General features: G+C 60.6%; 1 protein-coding gene across 1 annotated transcript in view; it reads left to right on the forward strand.

The window, feature by feature from the left end:
- QSOX1 (quiescin sulfhydryl oxidase 1) overlaps window positions 1-11,670 on the forward strand; it is a 34,991-nt gene extending 23,321 nt beyond the window's left edge. Inside the window, exons 7-12 of the mRNA XM_002715011.5 lie at window positions 640-774; window positions 1,880-2,009; window positions 4,473-4,595; window positions 5,235-5,382; window positions 8,406-8,585; window positions 10,146-11,670. Of these exons, the coding sequence (XP_002715057.2) occupies window positions 640-774; window positions 1,880-2,009; window positions 4,473-4,595; window positions 5,235-5,382; window positions 8,406-8,585; window positions 10,146-10,840 (1,411 nt within the window). The 3' untranslated portion in view covers window positions 10,841-11,670. The remainder of the gene's footprint in view (window positions 1-639; window positions 775-1,879; window positions 2,010-4,472; window positions 4,596-5,234; window positions 5,383-8,405; window positions 8,586-10,145) is intronic.
- Window positions 11,671-18,333: the final 6,663 nt, after the last annotated feature.

Here is an 18,333-nt window from a genome sequence, read left to right on the forward strand (position 1 = left end):
GCCACTGCCACCACCGCTGCTGGGCCCACGCCCCTCCCGCCTGGTGGCTCTGAGCCTGTGTGTGGCAGGCAGTTTGTGCCCGGAAGCGTTTCTGGCCATCCGGGGCCCCTCTCCACCGGCAGAGAGAGCGAGAGCAGGCGGGCTGCAGCAGGGTTGCTAGTTACGCTGTGTTGTTAAAAGTCACAAACCCGACTCCTATGGCTTGGGGGAGGGGGCAGGCGTCCCCTCACCTCCTAGTACCTGCAGTGAGCAGGCGGCTTCCCACCCCCCACCCCACCCCCACACACCCGCACCCACACTCCCGGCCCTGCCACCATCTGGGCACGTGCAGGGCTGACCTTGTCCCCACGGCGGCCACCTGCCCTTGCAGCTACTGTGTACCCAGCACCTGGCACCAGAGGACCCAGACTGAGACGTTCCTGGGCCCAGCTTTTCCCAGTGGAAGTTCAGCGTGGGGCTGGAGGCCAAGGGGTCTTCCACGGCTCATGCAGCCCCCGGGGGCCTTGATGTTGATGTCGCAGGGGAGACGGAGCGGGCAGTGTCAGGGGAGCCGCCTTGCTTCTTCTGCTGCCGTGGGCGCCCCGGAGCCCCGTTCCTGCGGCCTCACCGCCTCCCCTCCGCGGCTCTCCTCTCTCCCAGGCTCAAGGAGACCCGGGCGTTCTACACGGCCTACCTGCAGAGACTGTCTGGGCTCACCAGGGAGGCCTCGCGCTCCACGGTGGCGCCGACCACGGCTCACAGGATAGCGCCCACGGTGTGGAAATCTGCAGATCGGTAAGGGCGCGCCTGGGTCCCTCCTCCCTCCCCCAGCACGGATGGCGCTAGACACTGAACCCAGAAATGCACAGGCAGCACCTGCTATCGGGGGGCCTACAGCATCCGGGAAGACAGCTGGCTCACGGGAACGCTGTGCGTGGCCCGTACCCCCTTCTCCCCGAGGCTCCTCGGCCCTGCTCTGTGGCAGATCCCCTGCCTGGCTGGTGGGGAGCACGCCTCTCGCCGGGGTCCCAGCACCCAGCCGCCTGCCTGCCGAGCCTGGGCCCGGGTGCCCAGTGCAGGGTCGGGAAGCGGCCTCCAGGGGGCGCTGCGTGAGCGCATCAGGGGAAGGAGGCCTTTTGTGTCCCGGCAGCAGGGTGGCACGCGCGTGCCCGTGGAGCGCGTTCTCAGTAAATCAAGGGGCGAGCAGAGCGCCTGCGGGGCGGGGGTGGGGGGCGTGGGGGGGCTCGCTAGGATCCTCGTCCAGCTCCTTCCAGCTGCCCTGGGAAGCCGACGCTCGGAGTGGCTTTACGAGCCGCCGAGCTCTGTGCTGGGCACCTCTGTGTGCCCTGTGGCCACTTCCAGAGGCCCCACAGGGGGTGGAGTGGTCAGCTGTGGCCCGGGGAGGGGCAGGGGCGCGGGACTTTGCTCTGAGTCCGGCAGCAGAGAGCACGTTGGCCCTGACAGACAGACACACCCCGCTTCCCCTCCCGTCGCACCCCCAGTTCCCAGCTAATCCCTCGCTCTGGCTTTTGGGGCACCGTGGTGCACCCGCAACCCTCCCCCAAGGAGTGGTGGGAGGGGCTGGCCCAGGGCAGGATGCAGAGCCGGGGTGCACGGACCTGAGCCTCGCGGCTACTGTCTTCACCAGGAGCAGCCGGGGGTTTCCTTTTGTGTTTTATTTAGTCCTCTCAGCAGCCTGCCTGTGGGCAGTGTAGTATTAATCCTTGTATAGATGACGAATCAGGGGCTCAGAGAGGCTGAGTCATTTACCCAGGGTCACACAGCAAATCCCTGGCAGAGCTAAGTGCTGGCTGGTGGGACCCCTCTTCTCCCCCTGTAGCCCCAGCCCCCACCCACGGCTAACGCCCCCCTTTCTCGCCGTCTTCCTCGGGTTCCTCAGCTCCAAGGTCTACATGGCTGACCTGGAATCCGCACTGCACTACATCCTGCGGGTAGAAGTGGGCAGGTTCTCGCTCCTGGAGGGGCAGCGCCTGGTGGCCTTGAAAAAGTTCGTGGCAGTGTTGGCAAAGGTGAGCGCGGTCGTGTGTGTGCACCTGCAGGCGGGCGCCAGGCCAGACCCTCCTCCCCAGAGCTCCCGGCCATCCCAGTCCACCCGAGGCTGCTGCCCGCCAGGCTCAGCCAGCCCCGGGCAGGGGTGGGTGGGACAGAGTCAGATACCCAGCGCTGGAAGTCCCAGCTGAGCCAGTGGCTGTCCTACCTGCCTGCTGGGACCCGCCCCCTGACTGAGCCCGAGGGTGGCCCCTCCCTCCTGAGGCCTCCTCTCGCCCACTCTGCAGCCCCACTGCAGGGCCCGGGGAGCTGTAGCGATTTGCAGTAGGTAGCCAGGGTCCAGGGTGGCAGCGCCTGCGCTCCTTGTCTGCCATACTCCCCCTCTGACGGGGACCTGGGGCTGCCGCTGCCTCCTCCATCCGGTTCCAGATCCCGTGCCCGGGCTGCCCTACTTCTAACTCTTGCCCGGGCTGCGTGCTGCTGAGTCAGATGTGGCTCCAGTCCCCTTCCTGGACAAGTGCTGACTCAGCCACCCTCCGCCCTGCACCCCCGCTCTGCAGTCGCCCAGCTGCCCTGGGCGGGCGTGATTTGTGCCTCTCCGAGCAACTTCCTACAGCCGCTCCCTCTTCCCTGCTGCCCCCCCCCCCAGCCCACTTGACGGATCGGAGGCCCGTGTGGTTACACAGAGGGGGCCCTGTGAGAGGCCGTACAGCCTAGGGTCTGTCCACCAGGACCCCCCTCCCCCCAATTCCAGGATCAGAGCCCTTCCTGGGCCTGGGCAAGCAGCTGCAGCCACAAAGGCGGGGAGTCTAGAGCGCACCCTGGTGCTGGCCCTGGGGACGGTCCCTGGAAGGCACCCATGCACCCCCGGAGATGGGGAGTGCCCCGCCAGCCCCAGCACAGTCCCTCATCCCAGGGACAGGGTTGTGTGGGTGCCCCTCGTGGCTTTCACTTGTAATCAACGCTGGCTTTTGCCTTGGCAAGCGTGAGGGGAAAGGGTGAGATCCAGAAAACACTTGGGCTGGGTGCACGCTCCCGGTGGTCCCTGCTGAGCCTGCACCCTTAGCAGGTGCTCGAAGTGAGTTTGGGGTGAAGGTGCCCACCCTGCCAGGAGCCAAAGCCCTCAGGGAGGCCAGGGACACCCCACAATGGGAGCAGAGGGACCCTGGCCCTCCCTGTGGGTAGCTTCTTGCCCCAGGATCGTCGCCGCAGCAACCCCGTCCCCTGAGCTGTGACAGGCTGGCCCTGCCCAGTGCTCTCTGCACCTAGGCCTGGTTTGCCTCCCCACCTCCATGGCGCGGGCCCTGGCACCGTCTCCATTCCATTGATGAGAAAATGAAGGCCCAGAGCATAACACATCGGGCCCAGTGTCCTCGGGCCAGCGCCTGGGCGGCCCAGCTGGGGTTCACACCCACGTCCCGTCTGCCCCGTGAGCGTCAGAGCTGAGGGGGAGCGCTCACCCTGCCTCCAGCCGGGGCTGCCACCGTCAGCTCTCGGGCACCCAGCCCTGCCGCAGCCTGCACGCCCTGGTATGAGTGCCTGGCAGGCGCTGGCCACTGGGGGGCGTGTGGTCACCAGGCTTTTCCAGCTCTGTTGGTCTTGCCCCTTCCCAGGCAGGCCCGGAAGCAGGGCTGCCTTCCACGGAAGGCGAGCTGGCACGGTGTGGACAGCCACAGCCCGGCCCGGGCGGGGGGCCCCCTGAATTTGGTGGGGCTCCTTAAGGGCCTGTCGGAGCCCTTAGTCTGCCCGCAGGTGTGCTTTCCCCAGAACCCTGGTCTCGCTCGGTTTCCTTTGCTTCTTTCCTCTGTGGGCTTCTCAGGGTCTGGTCCCCTCCCCTGCCTCCTGGTGGGCTTATCTGACCTGCTGTCTCTCGCCTGCCCGCCCCCCGCCTCCGGTGTGTATGTATGTGTGTGTGTGTGCATGAGTGTGCACGCACGCCCACACACCTATTTATCCCCTCCCAGGAGCCCCTGTGGTTTTTAAGTGCGGATACTAATCAGATTTGAGTCGACTTATTGTCAGGGTAGCTTTTCATGCTCCCCAGAGGCTCCTGGGAGTTAGCATCAAGATTTGGATCTTGCCTGTAAGGCCCTTGGACAGGCTTACCCACCCCACCCCCCAGCAGCCCGTGAAATACAAAGCAGAGGTCTTTGGCCGGCCTGGCCCAGCTGGTGGGTCAGCAGAGGGCCCGTGACCCAGGGCTCCCGGCAGCCGGGGGAGTGGGACAAGTGTCCAGCCTCTTCCCAGGGCTGGCCCTGAGCGTGGGGGTGGGGAGGCCTGCAGGGTCGCCCCTCCCCCCCCACCTCACTGGGTACCCCATTAGCACGGGCAGTGAGGAACCCACACTTGTGCCTTAGGCAGAATGTTTTCCTGATGGCTTGGGGAACATTCCAGAAAGCCCACGTTGGCCTGCTTGTGCACGGGACTCTGGGACTCTGGGGAATTGCTTTTCCCTCTCAACTCGTGCTTGTCGCTCCCTGCAGTACTTCCCCGGCCGGCCCTTGGTCCAGAACTTCCTGTACTCCGTAAACGACTGGCTCAAGAGACAGCAGAAAAAGAAAATCCCCTACAGTTTTTTAAAAACTGCCCTGGACAGCAGGAAGGAGGTGAGTGTGCGAGGCCATGAAAATTTCCCCTTCCTTGATTGTTATGGGAAGCAAGGGGTTAATCTCTGACCCCCCCCCTCTAATTTGCATTTGGATCCTCCCTTTAATGATGGATGCACCTACTGAGTTGTCTGCACCCATCCCTCATTCTGTCCAACAGTAGTGGGAGGTGGCGTTGCCCCTACTTCGCGAGTGAGGTTGTCTGAGCTCACCCAGCCGGGCATGTGGTTGGGCTGGGCTCAGAAGCTGGTGCAGCACACAGAGTTTTAACCTCTGCACGTGCTGCACTCCCCAGCGTGGTCCTCTCCGGGGTCACCTTTGTGGACCCCTTGTACTGCTGGTTGCAGAAGCGGCTGCCGCAGCCGGTAGACACAGAACCTTGTGGGCGTGTGGGATGCAGAAGCCTGAAGGGACTGGGCGGGGGGTGGGGGCACCCTGTTGCGGCTGGAGTGGGGGGCTGCTTGGTCTGAGTGGCAGGTTTCCAGAGCTGCTGCTCCTTGCTGGGTGGTGCTGATGGAGAGAGGGCCCCTGTGTGTCTCGGGGCTGTGTGTGCTGGCCCGTGCGTCTCCACCGCCACCTCTCCCATGCTCCTGCCCGGCCACAGCCCCACTCAGCCCCGCTCCCCCGTGTGTCCCTCAGGATGCTGTCCTGGCCAAGAAGGTGAACTGGATTGGCTGCCAGGGCAGCGAGCCACATTTCCGGGGCTTCCCCTGCTCCCTGTGGGTCCTCTTCCACTTCCTGACCGTGCAGGCCAGCCGGCGAAGTGCAAACCACCCCCAAGAGGCAGGTGAGTCCGGTCCTGCGGTCCCCAGCCCCGGCCCCTGCCACCAGTCTGTGCTTAGAGGACAGGGCAGACACAGTCGTGGATGCCAGTGAGTCTCTGCAGGGGCAGCCGGCCACACAGGGGCAGCCTGGAACCCGTCGCTGGAGGGGAGGGCTGGGAGGACTCACCCGGGCCTGGGCTGCCTCTTGCTGGGCAGGGGGGGCCCTCACACTCGGAGCCCTCTCCCTGGCTTTCCCCCAGGCTTACAGCTTGCTTTGTTTTCAGTCTTTGTGAAAAAGAAATTGTGATTCCATTTTTTGTACTCTTGAAGGAAAAAATTGTTTCACAGTTAGCTGCTACCCATTGGAGAGTAAGTTTCCAGGGGACGCTGGGGTAGGCGTCTCCCCTCCGCCCTGCTCCCCACAAACTGCACCTGTGCTCTCGGACCTAGGCCGTCACACATCTGCGGTGTCTTTTTTATAAAAAGATTTATTTTAATTGTTTGAAAGGCAGAGTGGCAGAGAGAGAAGAGGTGTTGTATCTTCTGGTTCATTCCCCCAAGTGACCACAACAGCAGGGGATAAGCCAGGCTGAAGCCAGGAGCCTGGAACGCCATCTGGGTCTCCCTCGTGGGTGCAGGGCCCAGGCACTTGGGCCATCTTCCACTGCCTTCTCTGACTCATCAGCAGGGAGCTGGATTGGAAGCGGAGCACCCGGGGCCGGGACCGGTGCTCCTGTCTGGGATGCTGGTTTTGCAGGCAGCGGGGTAACAGGTGCATTGCAGCACCGGCCCCACACGCGCTACTTTACTGACTGGAAGGACAGCATCCACCTAGGAAGCGGGTTTATCTGGGGCCCTGGCCCAGCCTGGAGGCCACAGTGGGAAAGAGGCTGTCCCTGCCTGCACTGGACTGTGAAGGGTGAGGCAGGTGCACAGAGCGTGCCCCGAGGTGCCGGGGTGAGACCCATGGGGCGGGGAGTGCGGAGCCCAGAGGGCAGGGGGTTGGGAGGTGAGGGGTGAACAGGGGCTTCCGCTGAGGAAGAGGGGCATCCTGGACAGAGGCACAGCTGTGTGGGGAGCCAGCATCCGTCTGTCTGTCTGCCAGGGTTCCTGGGGCATCTCCATCTCTCCCGGGGCAGGAGAGAGCCCGGGGAGGCTTCTCTGGGGAGGAGCTGGTGCTGAGGTTGTGGGGAGGGAGGAAGAGCCTCCTGGGCTGTCCTGGCACCCACGGCCAAGGGGCTTACACACCCTCTGGAGGCTGGGAGTCCAAGGTCAAGGTGCCTCCGGGGTGCTGGGGCCTCAGAGGCCTCTCCTGGGCCACCGACAGCAGTGTCTTCCCTGTGTCTCCCCTCTGCCTGTCTGTGCCCACAGTTCATTTAGAAGACCACCAGTCACACTGGATTATGGTCCACCCTAACGACCCTGTTCTTTCCAGTCACCTCCTCAAAGGTCCTGTCCCCCAGCACGGCCACACTGAGGTGCTGGGGTTGAACATGGGAACCTTGGGGGCCACAGCTCGGGCTGTAACACAGGCCGCGGGCAGCAGGTGCAGGGAACCGGTGCCTGTGTCCAGGGGAGGGGGCCGCGGGGAGGGGGCTTTGGGGATGGGGAGTTCCGCACCTTGCAGCCTTGCTGAGGGAGGGTTTGGGCCTGGGCCTTGGCAGGATACGGAAACCATCAAGGCTTAGAAAGGATGCTGGGTGGAGGGTGGGGCAGCCGGTCTGGAAGCTGGGGTCGGGGGCTGGGCTGGGTGTGTGGGGGAGGAGGAGGCAGAGCTGGTGGGACCTGATGATGCCAGACTGCAGGGAGAGGATGGGCAGGAGGACGGGGTGGGCTCCAGCAGCCTGAACATCCACAGGGGGCCGGTCCCAGGGAGTGGGAGGGTGGGATCCCCACTGTCGGCACCCATCAGACGGCCCAGCATTGGTGTGCACGGATCCCAGGAGAAGCACAGCATCGAGAGATCAACTTCCAGTCGAGATCATATGAGAATGCACGGTGGTAGCAGCCCCGGGACCGGCTGGACTCCCAGGGGGAAGCAGGGAAGAGTGTGAGGACCAAGCCTGGGTCCCCCCACCCCTTCCCGCAGCACCCACAGGGCGCTAGGAGCAGGCGCCTGCGAAGGGGCCCCCCTTGCCATTTCGAGAGGGCTCCAGAATGCAGGTGGCAGCCAGTGTGGACGCAGTACAAGATGCAGGGTGTGGGGCGAGAGCTATTGTGGGGAGTGGTGGAGATGGCGGCCCGGTCAGATTGGGCTGGAGAGAGCCCGAGGCAGGCTACGAGAAAATGGGCCTGGGGTCTGGGTGCAAGGGAGTGGTTCTTCACTGTAATCGCTTCCCCCGCTCGGGAGGATGGCACGTTAAGGGAGAAAGTAGTGATACAGGAAACGGAGGACGTAGTCACGGGAGTGAAGTCCCAGAGGTGAGAAGGCACGTGACCCTGAGCAGGAGGGGAGGTGGGGGCTGCCGGTCCAGGTGCGGGGTGGGTGGCAGGTGGGGAGCTGAGAGGCGAGGCGTGAGCAGGTGCGGGCACTGACCCAGCCACAGCCCGGAGGGCGCTGAGGTCCCGGGAGATGGAGGGGCAAGGCTGCCTTGAGAAGGACTGGGGCCTGAAGCCCCAGCAGCAGCCCCTGGGGAGCAGGGAGTCCTGTGGCTGTGTTTGGGGGACAGTGGTGTCTTGGGGGAGGGGCCTGATTTCAGTGAGAGCAGGAAGGTGGGGGCCGTGCACAGAGGCACAGAGGCCTTGGCCATGGCCTGCCCAGAGGGCTAGGGACCAGCAACCAGGGAAGGTGGAGGCAGGGTGAGGATGTGCAGGCGAGGCTAGGGCTGGGCGTGGGTACTGTGGCCCCAAACTCCTCCAGCTATAGCACCAAGCATCCTGCTGGAGAGCTGGGGCATTGCTCTGAGTACAAGCGAGGGGGGCCTGGGGTGCAGGAGTCTGGGAGGAGATGAGGTCCCTCTAAAGTGACCCCACCCTGAGGTAGGGAAGTCGCTGACAGCGCCCCCAAGGGGTGGGCCCCTGTACATGAGGTCCTCTCCCCCTGCAGTCAAGGGCCAGGAGGTCCTCCAGGCCATCCGGGGCTACGTCCGCTTCTTCTTTGGCTGCCGAGAGTGCGCGGGCCACTTTGAGCAGATGGCTGCTGCCTCCATGCACAAGGTGGGGAGCCCCAACGACGCCGTCCTCTGGCTCTGGTCCAGCCACAACAGGGTCAACGCCCGCCTCGCAGGTAAGGAAGGGCCGGAGTCCCCTGCGGGGAAGCGGGGGGCACTTGGGGGCCTTGGGCCAGGTGAGCGAGGGGCACTTAGTGTCTCGATCGCACCCTGTGCTGCTCAGCTTCCCTGTGCTCTGCCAGCCCTGATGCAGCCCAGCGGTGGCATCAGACCCATTTTCTGGATGAGGAAACCAAGGCGTGGACCCCTGAAGACCCTGGTCTTCCCAAACCATCGCCCTTTCTTTCCTCTGCACCAGGACCCCTCTCTCTGGTCTGCTGGGTCCCTCTCTTGCCTCCCCTGTTCCGTTCTCTGGCTGTTGGCCCCTTACACAAACTCACAGGAGGAGAGAGTTGCGGGTTCCCACTTGCTGGGAAGGGTCGAGTGTTCCAGTAGGCAGCTGGGAGAGGCCAGGGCCTGGTTCCTCTGAGGGAGGCCTTGTCTCCCGCATTTCCTCCATTGTCAGCAGTTTCTTTCCGGTTCACAGGGGTGGGATGGGACAGACAGGCAAAAGCATTGAACTCCAGGCCTGTAGGGCGAGGAGGGAGCCATCTGTGGACAGGAGGCCAGCCTGTCTATGGGGAGAGGAGTCCACGTGGCCGTGACTGTAGCACTCCCTGGGTGGGAGGCTTGGGGGAGGAGCCCGAGTGAAAGAAGCTGAACGGAGCAGGTGGCAGTGCTGGCGCCTAGGGTCTCCCGGGGCCTCCTGGTGGACTTTGAAAGGAAGACACGTGCCTATCTCCCGCCTGCCCCGCCCCGCCCAGCCACCAAATGCTCTGCTTGACCCTCCAGCCCCGTGACCTCGTGACCTCGGCTGCCCTCAGCTGCAGCTGGAGGACCAGGAGCCTTGGTCTCTCCCCAAGGGCCCCAGAGCAGGCCGTCCCCCACCCTCTGCGGGGAGGGGGCCTGGCCCATCACAGGGGCAATTAGCGCGTGCAGGCTGAGCCTCACGGCCTCCGAATCTACTTGTTGCCCCCGCCCCCAACGCCGCCCTCCTGCTGCGGCTGGCTGCTTCATGATCCCTGGTTTCTGTCTCCTGGCTGAACCTTTGGGAGAGGGGCTTCCTAGGGGAGTGTTCCCTGGTGGTGCTCTGCTCCACGTACTGACCCCACCTGGGGTCCCAACAGCCTGTAGCCAGACTACTGCCCCATTCTGCCAAGGACCCCCAGGCCTTCCCCTCCCCCACTCCTGGGAGACCCCTGACCCAAAGGCTGAATGTGGGTGAAGGAGGGTGCCATGCATAGTGAAATCTTGTCTTAAAATGATTTTCCCTTTAGCTAGTGAAATGGAGTGTATTTCCACTTCGGAAAATTTGGAAATTTTCAAATAATCTAAAAAGATACTTTCAGACCAACCAAGGACTGCAGGACAGGTCGCTGAGACCCTGGCCCTGGGGTTCAGGTTGGTGGTCACGTCAGCAGAGGGGGACAGTGGCCAACACACCAGGGGCCGAGTGGGCAGGTGCCCCCAGTGCCCGCGGGGGCAGGCCAGCTCTGTGCCTGGTTCTCTTGCAGCCCATTCTGGGGAGGAGGCGGGCTGCAGCCTGCCCCAACCGACCTGTGTGTGCTTCCTCTCAGGCGCCCCCAGCGAGGACCCCCAGTTCCCCAAGGTGCAGTGGCCGCCCCGTGAACTCTGCTCCGCCTGCCACAACGAACTCCAGGGCACGCCGGTGTGGGACGTGGGTGCCACTCTCAACTTCCTCAAGGGCCACTTCTCCCCTGGAAACATCGCCCTGGACCCCCCTCCAGCTGGGCGGGCCCCCCGGAGGGGGCCACAGGCTGTGGCGGCTGCCCCGAAGCTGGTGGTGGGCGCCCTGGAGTTGACGACCGGCAACGCCACTCTGGGCGCCGAGCAGGCCGAGGAGGCGGAGTCCCCCGGGGCCACTGTCCCTGGTGCTGCAGCCCAGGGACCCGAGGCGGGTCACCCCGAGCCAGAGCCGCAGGGGGCTGTGCTGGGGCAGCGACGCCTGAGCAGGAGAGACACGGGGGCTGTGCTGCTGGCCGGCAACCAGCCCCGGGGCCCTTCAGAGCTGAGGCGTGTGGGTCGCGGTGCTGAGCTGCTGGCCGGCATCCTGGAGGAGGAGCCCAGGGCGGGAGCCAGGCGGGCCCCAGGCCAATGGCTGCAGGTCTTGGGCGGCGGCTTCTCCCACCTGGATGCCAGCCTCTGCGTGGGGCTCTACTCCCTGTCCTTTATGGGCCTGCTGGCCGTGTACACCTTCTTCCGGGCCAGGATAAGGGCCCTGAAGGGCCATGCGGGCCACTCTGCAGCCTGAGCCACTGCGCATGCGTGCGAGGGGGCAGGAGCAGCAGCCACCACCTCACCGCTCCCGTCCCACCAGCCCAGGACGGTGGGGTGTCCGCGAGAACCAGTTACCCCATGGGCCCCCCTGGGGCTGCTGGGAAGGAGAGTTCCATGGATCAGGGTCCAGGCTCACCGGCCCCCACGGGCAGTGGTCTGGGGCGGCTCAGCCCCTCGCCTCTCCACCTGCGTCCTGTTTCCCAGCTCATCTGAGGTCCTACCCCATTCCCACCAAAGCTTCAATCTCTCTTGCTTGGTCTTGGGCAACTGAGGCCAGGGTTTCCAAGGTACTGCAGCCAGAGGAGGGTGCCCCCACCCCCGGCCGGGTGGGCTCGAGTCAGACTCCACAGCGCCCTTCTGGACAGGAAGTGGCCTCTGTGGCAGCCCCTCAGACTTCCTGGGGGTCTGGGTCCCTGGGGTCTGCCGCAGGGCGTGTCGGGTGGGGTTTGTGGGGACCTGCCTGGCCGAGTTGGCCTAGGACAAGGAGGAGGCTGGGGTCGACAGTGCCTTGGTTCTGGGAAGCCACAGAGAAAGGTGGTGGCTGCAGATGTGTTTGGCTTGGCCCCCTTGGGCTTCGTCTCCCCCCCTGAGCTGGGTCTTGCCTTTTTACTTTGGTCCCCAAATCGATGCTCACGTTGGATGTGGAGGTTGTGGGGTTGAGGACGGCGTGGGAGCAGCTTCCCTCTCGGGGCTCCCCCTCCCGCTGGGGAGGGGAAGGAGGGCAGTGCTGTTCCCACGCTTGCTTCCCACTGCACCCCCCACCGCTTGGGAGGGCTGTGGAATAAATTATTTTTGTTAAGGCAAGCTTCAGTGTGTGTTCTTCAGCCTGCGACTCTAGACACCCAATGTCCAGGTGTGAACAGGATGCATGGGGCTCAGCCACCCCTGGGTTTCCCCAGGACACAGCTCCCGGCCATGGTGGTGGGGGGAGGTAGGAGGGTGTATCCTCCCGCACTGTGCACGGAGCTCTGGGTGCCCAGCTCCTGCAGTCTCCACCCCGCACCGGGACTCTGGGACCCCCCCCCCGGCCACCCCTCCTGGGCCAGGCCTTGGCTGGCTGCTCAGCAGGGAGGAGACAGCGGATTAGGGAGCCTGCCCCTAATCCTGCCTGCTGGGTTTTACCAGGATCAGAGCAGCTGATAATGAACCTCATTAAGGGGGAGCAGGAGCCCCAATCCGATTTGGGGTTTTCTCTGACATCTTCACTCTACTCAGATGGCCTCAGCACTGGTGGGGGGGTGGGGGAAGCAGGTGGGATGCCCAGGACACTCCCTCTGCCGGCAGCTGGGGTGGGGGGTTGGGGGCAGGGCTCTCCCACCCTGTCCCCTGCCCATGTCACTCACTTGACCTCTTTAGCTGCTGAGCTCCTGGGTGGATTCCCTCCCAGAGCGCTGCTCCCAGCCACCCGCCTGTTCCCTCCCTGGTCCTAGGCTGCCTCCGCTCTCCTGCTGCCCTGTCAGGCACTGGCTGGGTCTGGGAAGCTGACAGGTAGGATCCCACGGCCAGTGTTCAGGTGTGCCCTCTGGGCCAAGACCACTGATCACCTCCCCCCCCCCCCACTACCTGGTTGCCCACACAATGTCAAGTGCAGAGGATTTTAATGTGAGAGGCACAGAGAGAGCACTCCCCATCTGCTGGTTCACTCTGCAAAGGCCCGAGCACAGTCCGCAAGCCAGGAGCCAGGAATGCCACGTGGGTCTCAGGTGAGGGACCCCAGTCCCTGAGCCTCCACCTGCTGCCTCCCCAGCGCGCTCCATTAGCAGGAAGCTGAGCTGGGACTTGAACCCAGACTCTCCACCATGGGGTGCAGGGGTTCCTAAAGGCGGCGCAACCACCGCGCCCAGCGCCTGTCCCGAGACCATGTTTTTGAAAGCCGGTGGCGGGTGTTCCCCCATTAAGGCTGTGCTGGAGCAGCGGCGGGCGGGCGGCCGGGCCCCCGCAATGCCTGGGCCTGGGGCGGCCCTCACAGAGCTGGCGGTGTCCTGATTGCCCTGGTCCAGGGACCCGTCCGCACAGCTGCCTGTCCCGGCCCCGCTGATTGATAGGCGGGGCTGCAGCCTTTCACCTTGATTTCCCCAGGGCTCTGTGCGTCCTCAGCGTCGATAAACCAGCGTCGCCCACCAGCTGGTCCCCTCCCCCGGCCGCTCTGCCAGGCTGGGAGCCCGCCTGCTGCTCGCTACGGCCTTTCTGGATTGTCTCTCTGCGCCTTGAGGTGCTCCCGTGGCGGAAAAGGGTCCCCAGGGGCACCTGCCTAGCCTAGCAGAGGCCCCTTGTTCTGGGGCCTGGCTTGCCACCTACTGTGGGTGCAGGGACGATGTCCCCAGGGACACCTCCGCGCTGGGCTCAGAGAGAGGAGCAGGTGTTGGCCGGCAGGAACAGGTAGCACCGGCAGCGGGAGGAAGCACACCCGAGGCTGACAAAGACGGACACTGTGGACCCAGGGCCTCTGCACAGACATCTCTGCCCTCCAGGGCGAGGGAGGCTCTCTCCCTGCCGCCCTGCACTAGCAGCTGAGGTGCGGAGCTCTGCTTCCAGTGGGAGCCGCAGATAACAAATGAGACCAATTTGCAGATTGGGTTAAGTGCCTGGAAGGCGGGAGGCCAGCAGGGAGGTGACAGGAGGCAGCCGAGCCCTACTGGGGGACACAAAGCCAGGAGCTGGAGGCCGTGGGGTGGCTGGGCCTGAGGGGTTGCTTGCTTCAGCATTCTTGGGGTCCAAACGGAGGCCGCCCCATCTTTGGGCAGGCGCCTCCTCTGCAGCCTTGGCAGGGGTGTGGGTGAAGGAGGGCAGCAGGGCCTACAACAGCTGTTTGCAATCCAGGCTGGCCTGGAAGCGAGCACACTCGGGACAGGCCTGGGTTCCAGTCCAGCTGCAGCGCAGGCAAGCGGTGTGACCCCTGCAGTTAGCTTGCCTCCTGCAGGGCCTTTGCCGGCACCCCGGTGTGGATCAAGCAGCTCCCTCACCAGAGGCTGTGCCATGCTGGGCACCCGGGTGCTTCTTCACGCCTCCCGTCTTAGTGCGCACGATCTCAGGGGGCCGCCTTGTGCTGGAGCTGGGGCCACGCTATGAAGAAGGCAACGCCGAGCCCCAGCAGGTGCCCCGCCTGGAGTTTGAGGCTCACCTGGGAGGAATAGGCCCGCCCCCTCAGTCTGCCTCAGCTGTAGCAGATCCCTTGCTGGGTGAACGCCTAGAACACCTTTGATTTTGCTTCTATCTTAAAAAAAAAAAAAAAAAAAAAAAAGCCAACAAACTCATGAAGAAGCCAGAGGAAAATAGAATCTAATACTCTTTGTGAAAGGGTAAAAACACTGAAAGATATAGAGAGTTCAGTCACCTTGACATCATTTTTTTTAAGATTTATTTATTTATGTGCGAGGCAGAATCACAGAGAGTGAGGGAGAGACAGAGAGAAAGAGAGGTTTTTCCATCTGCTGCTTCACTCCCCCAAATGGCCGCAATGGCTGTAGCTGGGCTGATCTGAAGCCAGGAGCTTCTTCCGGGTCTCCCACATGGGTGCAGGGGCCCAAGGACTTGGGCCATCTTCCACTGCTTTCCCAGGCCATAGCAGAGAGCTGGATCAGAAGCGGAGCAGCCGGGACACGAACCAGCGACCATGTGCGATTGCCTGCATCACAGGCAGAGGCTTAACCTACTAAGCCACGGGGCCAGCCCCCTGCTATTTCTTTTGAAAGGAAGAAAATGACAAGGAAAATAAATAGGATGAAAGGATCGTAAAGTTCTGTTGTAAATAAGAGGAGCACTGACGCCCATCTCAAAATAATGGGCCAAAGCACCAAAGGAGAGATGCACTTTTCTTTTTAAGATTTATTTTTATTTATTTGAGAGAAAGAGAGAGGTCTTTATCCTCTAGTTCACTCTCTGAATGGCTGCAATGGGAAAGGCTATACCAGGCCAAAGCAAGGAGCCCCTAACTCCATCCCGGTCTCCCACATGGGTGCTGGGGCTCAAGTACTTGGGCCATTTTCATCTGCTTTCCCAGGCACAGCAGAGCTGCGTGGGAAGCAGAGTAGCCAGGCTTCAAACCACTCTCCAACATGAATGCCAGTGCCTCCAGGGACAGCTTATCCCACTGTACCACCCATAGATTCCACTTTTTGCCTATCCTTGGGAGGATATAATAACAATAGTAATAATAACATAGTAATATAGTGTTAGCCAGAGTGAAAGGAAATGCAACGTAACAGTTATCTATTGCCATGGGACGCCAACTCCGATGGAATGCAGTGGTTTGCACATGAACTTGTAAAGTGAGCAGAGCTCAGCTCAGAGCAGCTTGTCTCCGGTCCGCTCCGTGGGTGTGGCTCAGGTGGCACACTGACCTGGCCGTGACTAGGGGCCTCTCTTCCCTCCTAGGCTTCTGGTGGGTGGCTGGACTGCCTCCCAGCATGGGGGCTGAGCGCCAAAGCAAGAATCCCAACAGAACAAGGTGGGGTGGGTGACATTTTTAGAAGTCAGCCTTACTTTTGCTATTCCCTGTTGCTTGAGTCCAGTGCAGCTACTCACCCATGAGGAGACACAACGGCCCATGCGGTTCACGGGGAGAAGTCCTGGGGTCCACATTCTGACCATGTGAGGTGGGAGATACTGTTGAGGCCTCCTCAAGAAACTGTATTCCAGGGGCTACACCGTGGTGTAGCGGGTAAAGCCTCTGCCTGTGGCGCCCGCATCCCATATGGGTGCTGGTTCAAGTCCTGTCTACTCCACTTTTAACCCAGCTCCCTGCTATGGGCTGGGAAAGCAGCAGAGGATGGCCCAAGTCCTTGGGCCTCTGCACCCACGTGGGCGACCTGGAGGAAGCTCCTGGCTCCTGGCGATAGCATGGCCCAGAGCCGGCTACTGGGGCCATTCAGGGAGTGAAGCAGCAGATAGATTTCTCTCTCCTTCTCTCTGTATCTCTGACTTTCAAATAAATAAATAAGTAAATCCTTAAAAAAAAGAAAGTGCAGTCCATCTTGGGTCTTCTCAGACACTGCTATTGGCAGCATAAACTGATACAACCTTTGGGAAATGTGTAATTTGTAATGGAATGTAACTGGCAATATGTTTTAAAAGCCTTAAGAAAATATATAACCTTTGATCCAACAGTTCTATTTCTGGAATTTATCCTAAGGAAGTAATAGAGGATATTTACTAAGATTTGCTACATGATGAATATTTATAATATCAAAACAAGATTAACCTAAAGTCCAAAATGGGAGGTTGATTAAATTCTGATACATCATTACAATGGAATACAACACACACATTAACAATCATTTGAATGTATATTTTTAAACCTGAAATTACTTTCACAATTATTTAAGAGAACACATCATGTTACAAGAATGGTTCGGGGGCCGGCACTGTGGCGCAGTAGGTTAATCCTCTGCTTGCGGCGCCAGCATCCCATATGGGCGCCGGTTCTAGTCCCGGCTCCACTTCCCATCCAGCTTTCTGCTAATGCCTGGGAAAGCAGTAGAAGATAGGTCAAGTCCTTGGGCCCCTGCACCCGCATGGGGAGACTTGGAAGAAGCTCCTGGCTCCTGGCTTCAGATCGGCTCAGCTCCAGCCCTGTTGCAGCCAGGTGGGGAGTGAACCAGCGGATGGAAGACCTTTCTCTCTGTGTCTTCCTCTCACTCTCTGTAACTCTACCTTTCATGTAAATAAATAAAATCTTTTAAAAAGGATGGTTTAGAAAATTGTGATCTTATTTTTGAAAAATAAAATGCACGATTACTTAGGGATACCAAATATGTGAGTAAAACCAAGAATGTGCAAGCCAAAATGTTAACAGTAGTTAGTGGTCAGTACTGGTGGGATTTGGAGTGTGTGTTTTCCTTTTTACTTACCTGTATTTTCTCATTCAATAGATATGTACACTTGTACAGTTAAAAACATTTAAAGGGCCAAGCACGTGAACTGTCAACTCATAAAAGAAGAAATACAAACTCAATAAATACAAGAAGCAACATTGTACTTCAGTAATAATAGAAGTGGAAAATGCATGCAATATCATTTTCAGAGATCTTATTTATTTATTTCAGAGGTAGAGTTACAGACAGAGAGAGGGAGAGACAGAGAGAGAGGTCTTCCATCCACAGGCTCACTCCCCAGTGGCCGCAATGGCTAGAGCTGGCTGATCTGAAGCCAGGAGCTTCTTCCCAGTCTCCCATGTGGGTGCAGGGGCCCAAGGACTTGGGCCATCTTCTACTGCTTTCCCAGGCCATGGCAGAGAGCTGGATTGGTAGAGCAGCCGGGACATGAACCAGCGCCCATATGGAATGCTGGCACTGCAGGCAGAGGCTTAGCCTACTACGCCACAGCGCTGGCCTTGCAATATCATTTTTTATACCTCAAGTAAGAATTCAGTTTGATGCTGAAAGGTTATCATATTAATTGTAAAGAAATTGGAAAAATAATACAGATATGGCAAGACATGCCCACCTAAAAATGTCTATTCCCTTTGGTTCAGTAATTTCATTGCTGAAAACCTGTAATAATCAGAGATATTGGTGAAAACCTGGATGACCTTCAAGTCATCAAACAGAAGAGCTGCCCACATGGGCCCTTTCCTATCCAAAGCTGCAGTCCACACCTCTCCCTTCTCCTTCTCCGTGTGCGTGCAGTACCCTTGCGTTTGCACGGTTGATTCAGATGCGGGAAAGTACTTCCCTGAACTGACGTGTCTAACTAGGTGAATCATGTTCTACGAAAAGTGGGAGAGGAAGTGAAGAACATTCCCAGTATCTGACATTCAGGCAGACCACAGCTGTGTCTTGAGGATGGACCTGGCTGGCCTCACTCGCTTTCCTGCACGCCCAGCCCACAGCACGTGGCCCTGGTTTAGACTCGGCTGGGACACCCCTCCCTCTGCAAAGTGCCCTTGGCCACCCAAGCCCGAGCTGGGTGACCATCCCTGAGGTCCCAGAGCACCAGCTATTGTCGCTGTCAGCTCTGTGTGGGTGAACGGTTGTCCTCTCTCACTGCAGCCCCTGGGTTTGACAGGGCACCTGGCGTGTAACAGGGGTGCAGCTACTGCCGCCTGCGCGAACACGGTGCTCCACTTCTGATCCAGCTTCTTGCTAGTATGCCGAGGAAAGCAGTGGATGATGGCTCAAGTGCTCCCAGCTTCTGGCTTCGCCCTGGCCCAGCTCTGGCCATTGCAGCCATTTTGGGAGTGAACCAGTGGATGGAAGATCTCTCTCTGTCCCTGTCTTGCCTCTCCCTGTAACTCTGCCTTTCAAATAAGTAAATAAAACCTTAGGAAAAAGAAAAGGGGCGAGGAGAGCTTGAAGGCGTGGTTTGCCAGACCGTGCACGTGGACGAGTTCCAGCTGTGTGCGTGCTCATTTTCAGTGTCTGCCTTTGCTGCTACTTGCCGTGTGCAGGGCTGGGATGGGTGTGGACACCGAGAGCCAAGTGACAAAGGACAACCAGGAAGCCCATGCCGGCAGGAGCTGCCTGCGCC

Source organism: Oryctolagus cuniculus, chromosome 7, assembly GCF_964237555.1.
Source record: "Oryctolagus cuniculus chromosome 7, mOryCun1.1, whole genome shotgun sequence".
NCBI classification, from domain to species: domain Eukaryota; kingdom Metazoa; phylum Chordata; class Mammalia; order Lagomorpha; family Leporidae; genus Oryctolagus; species Oryctolagus cuniculus.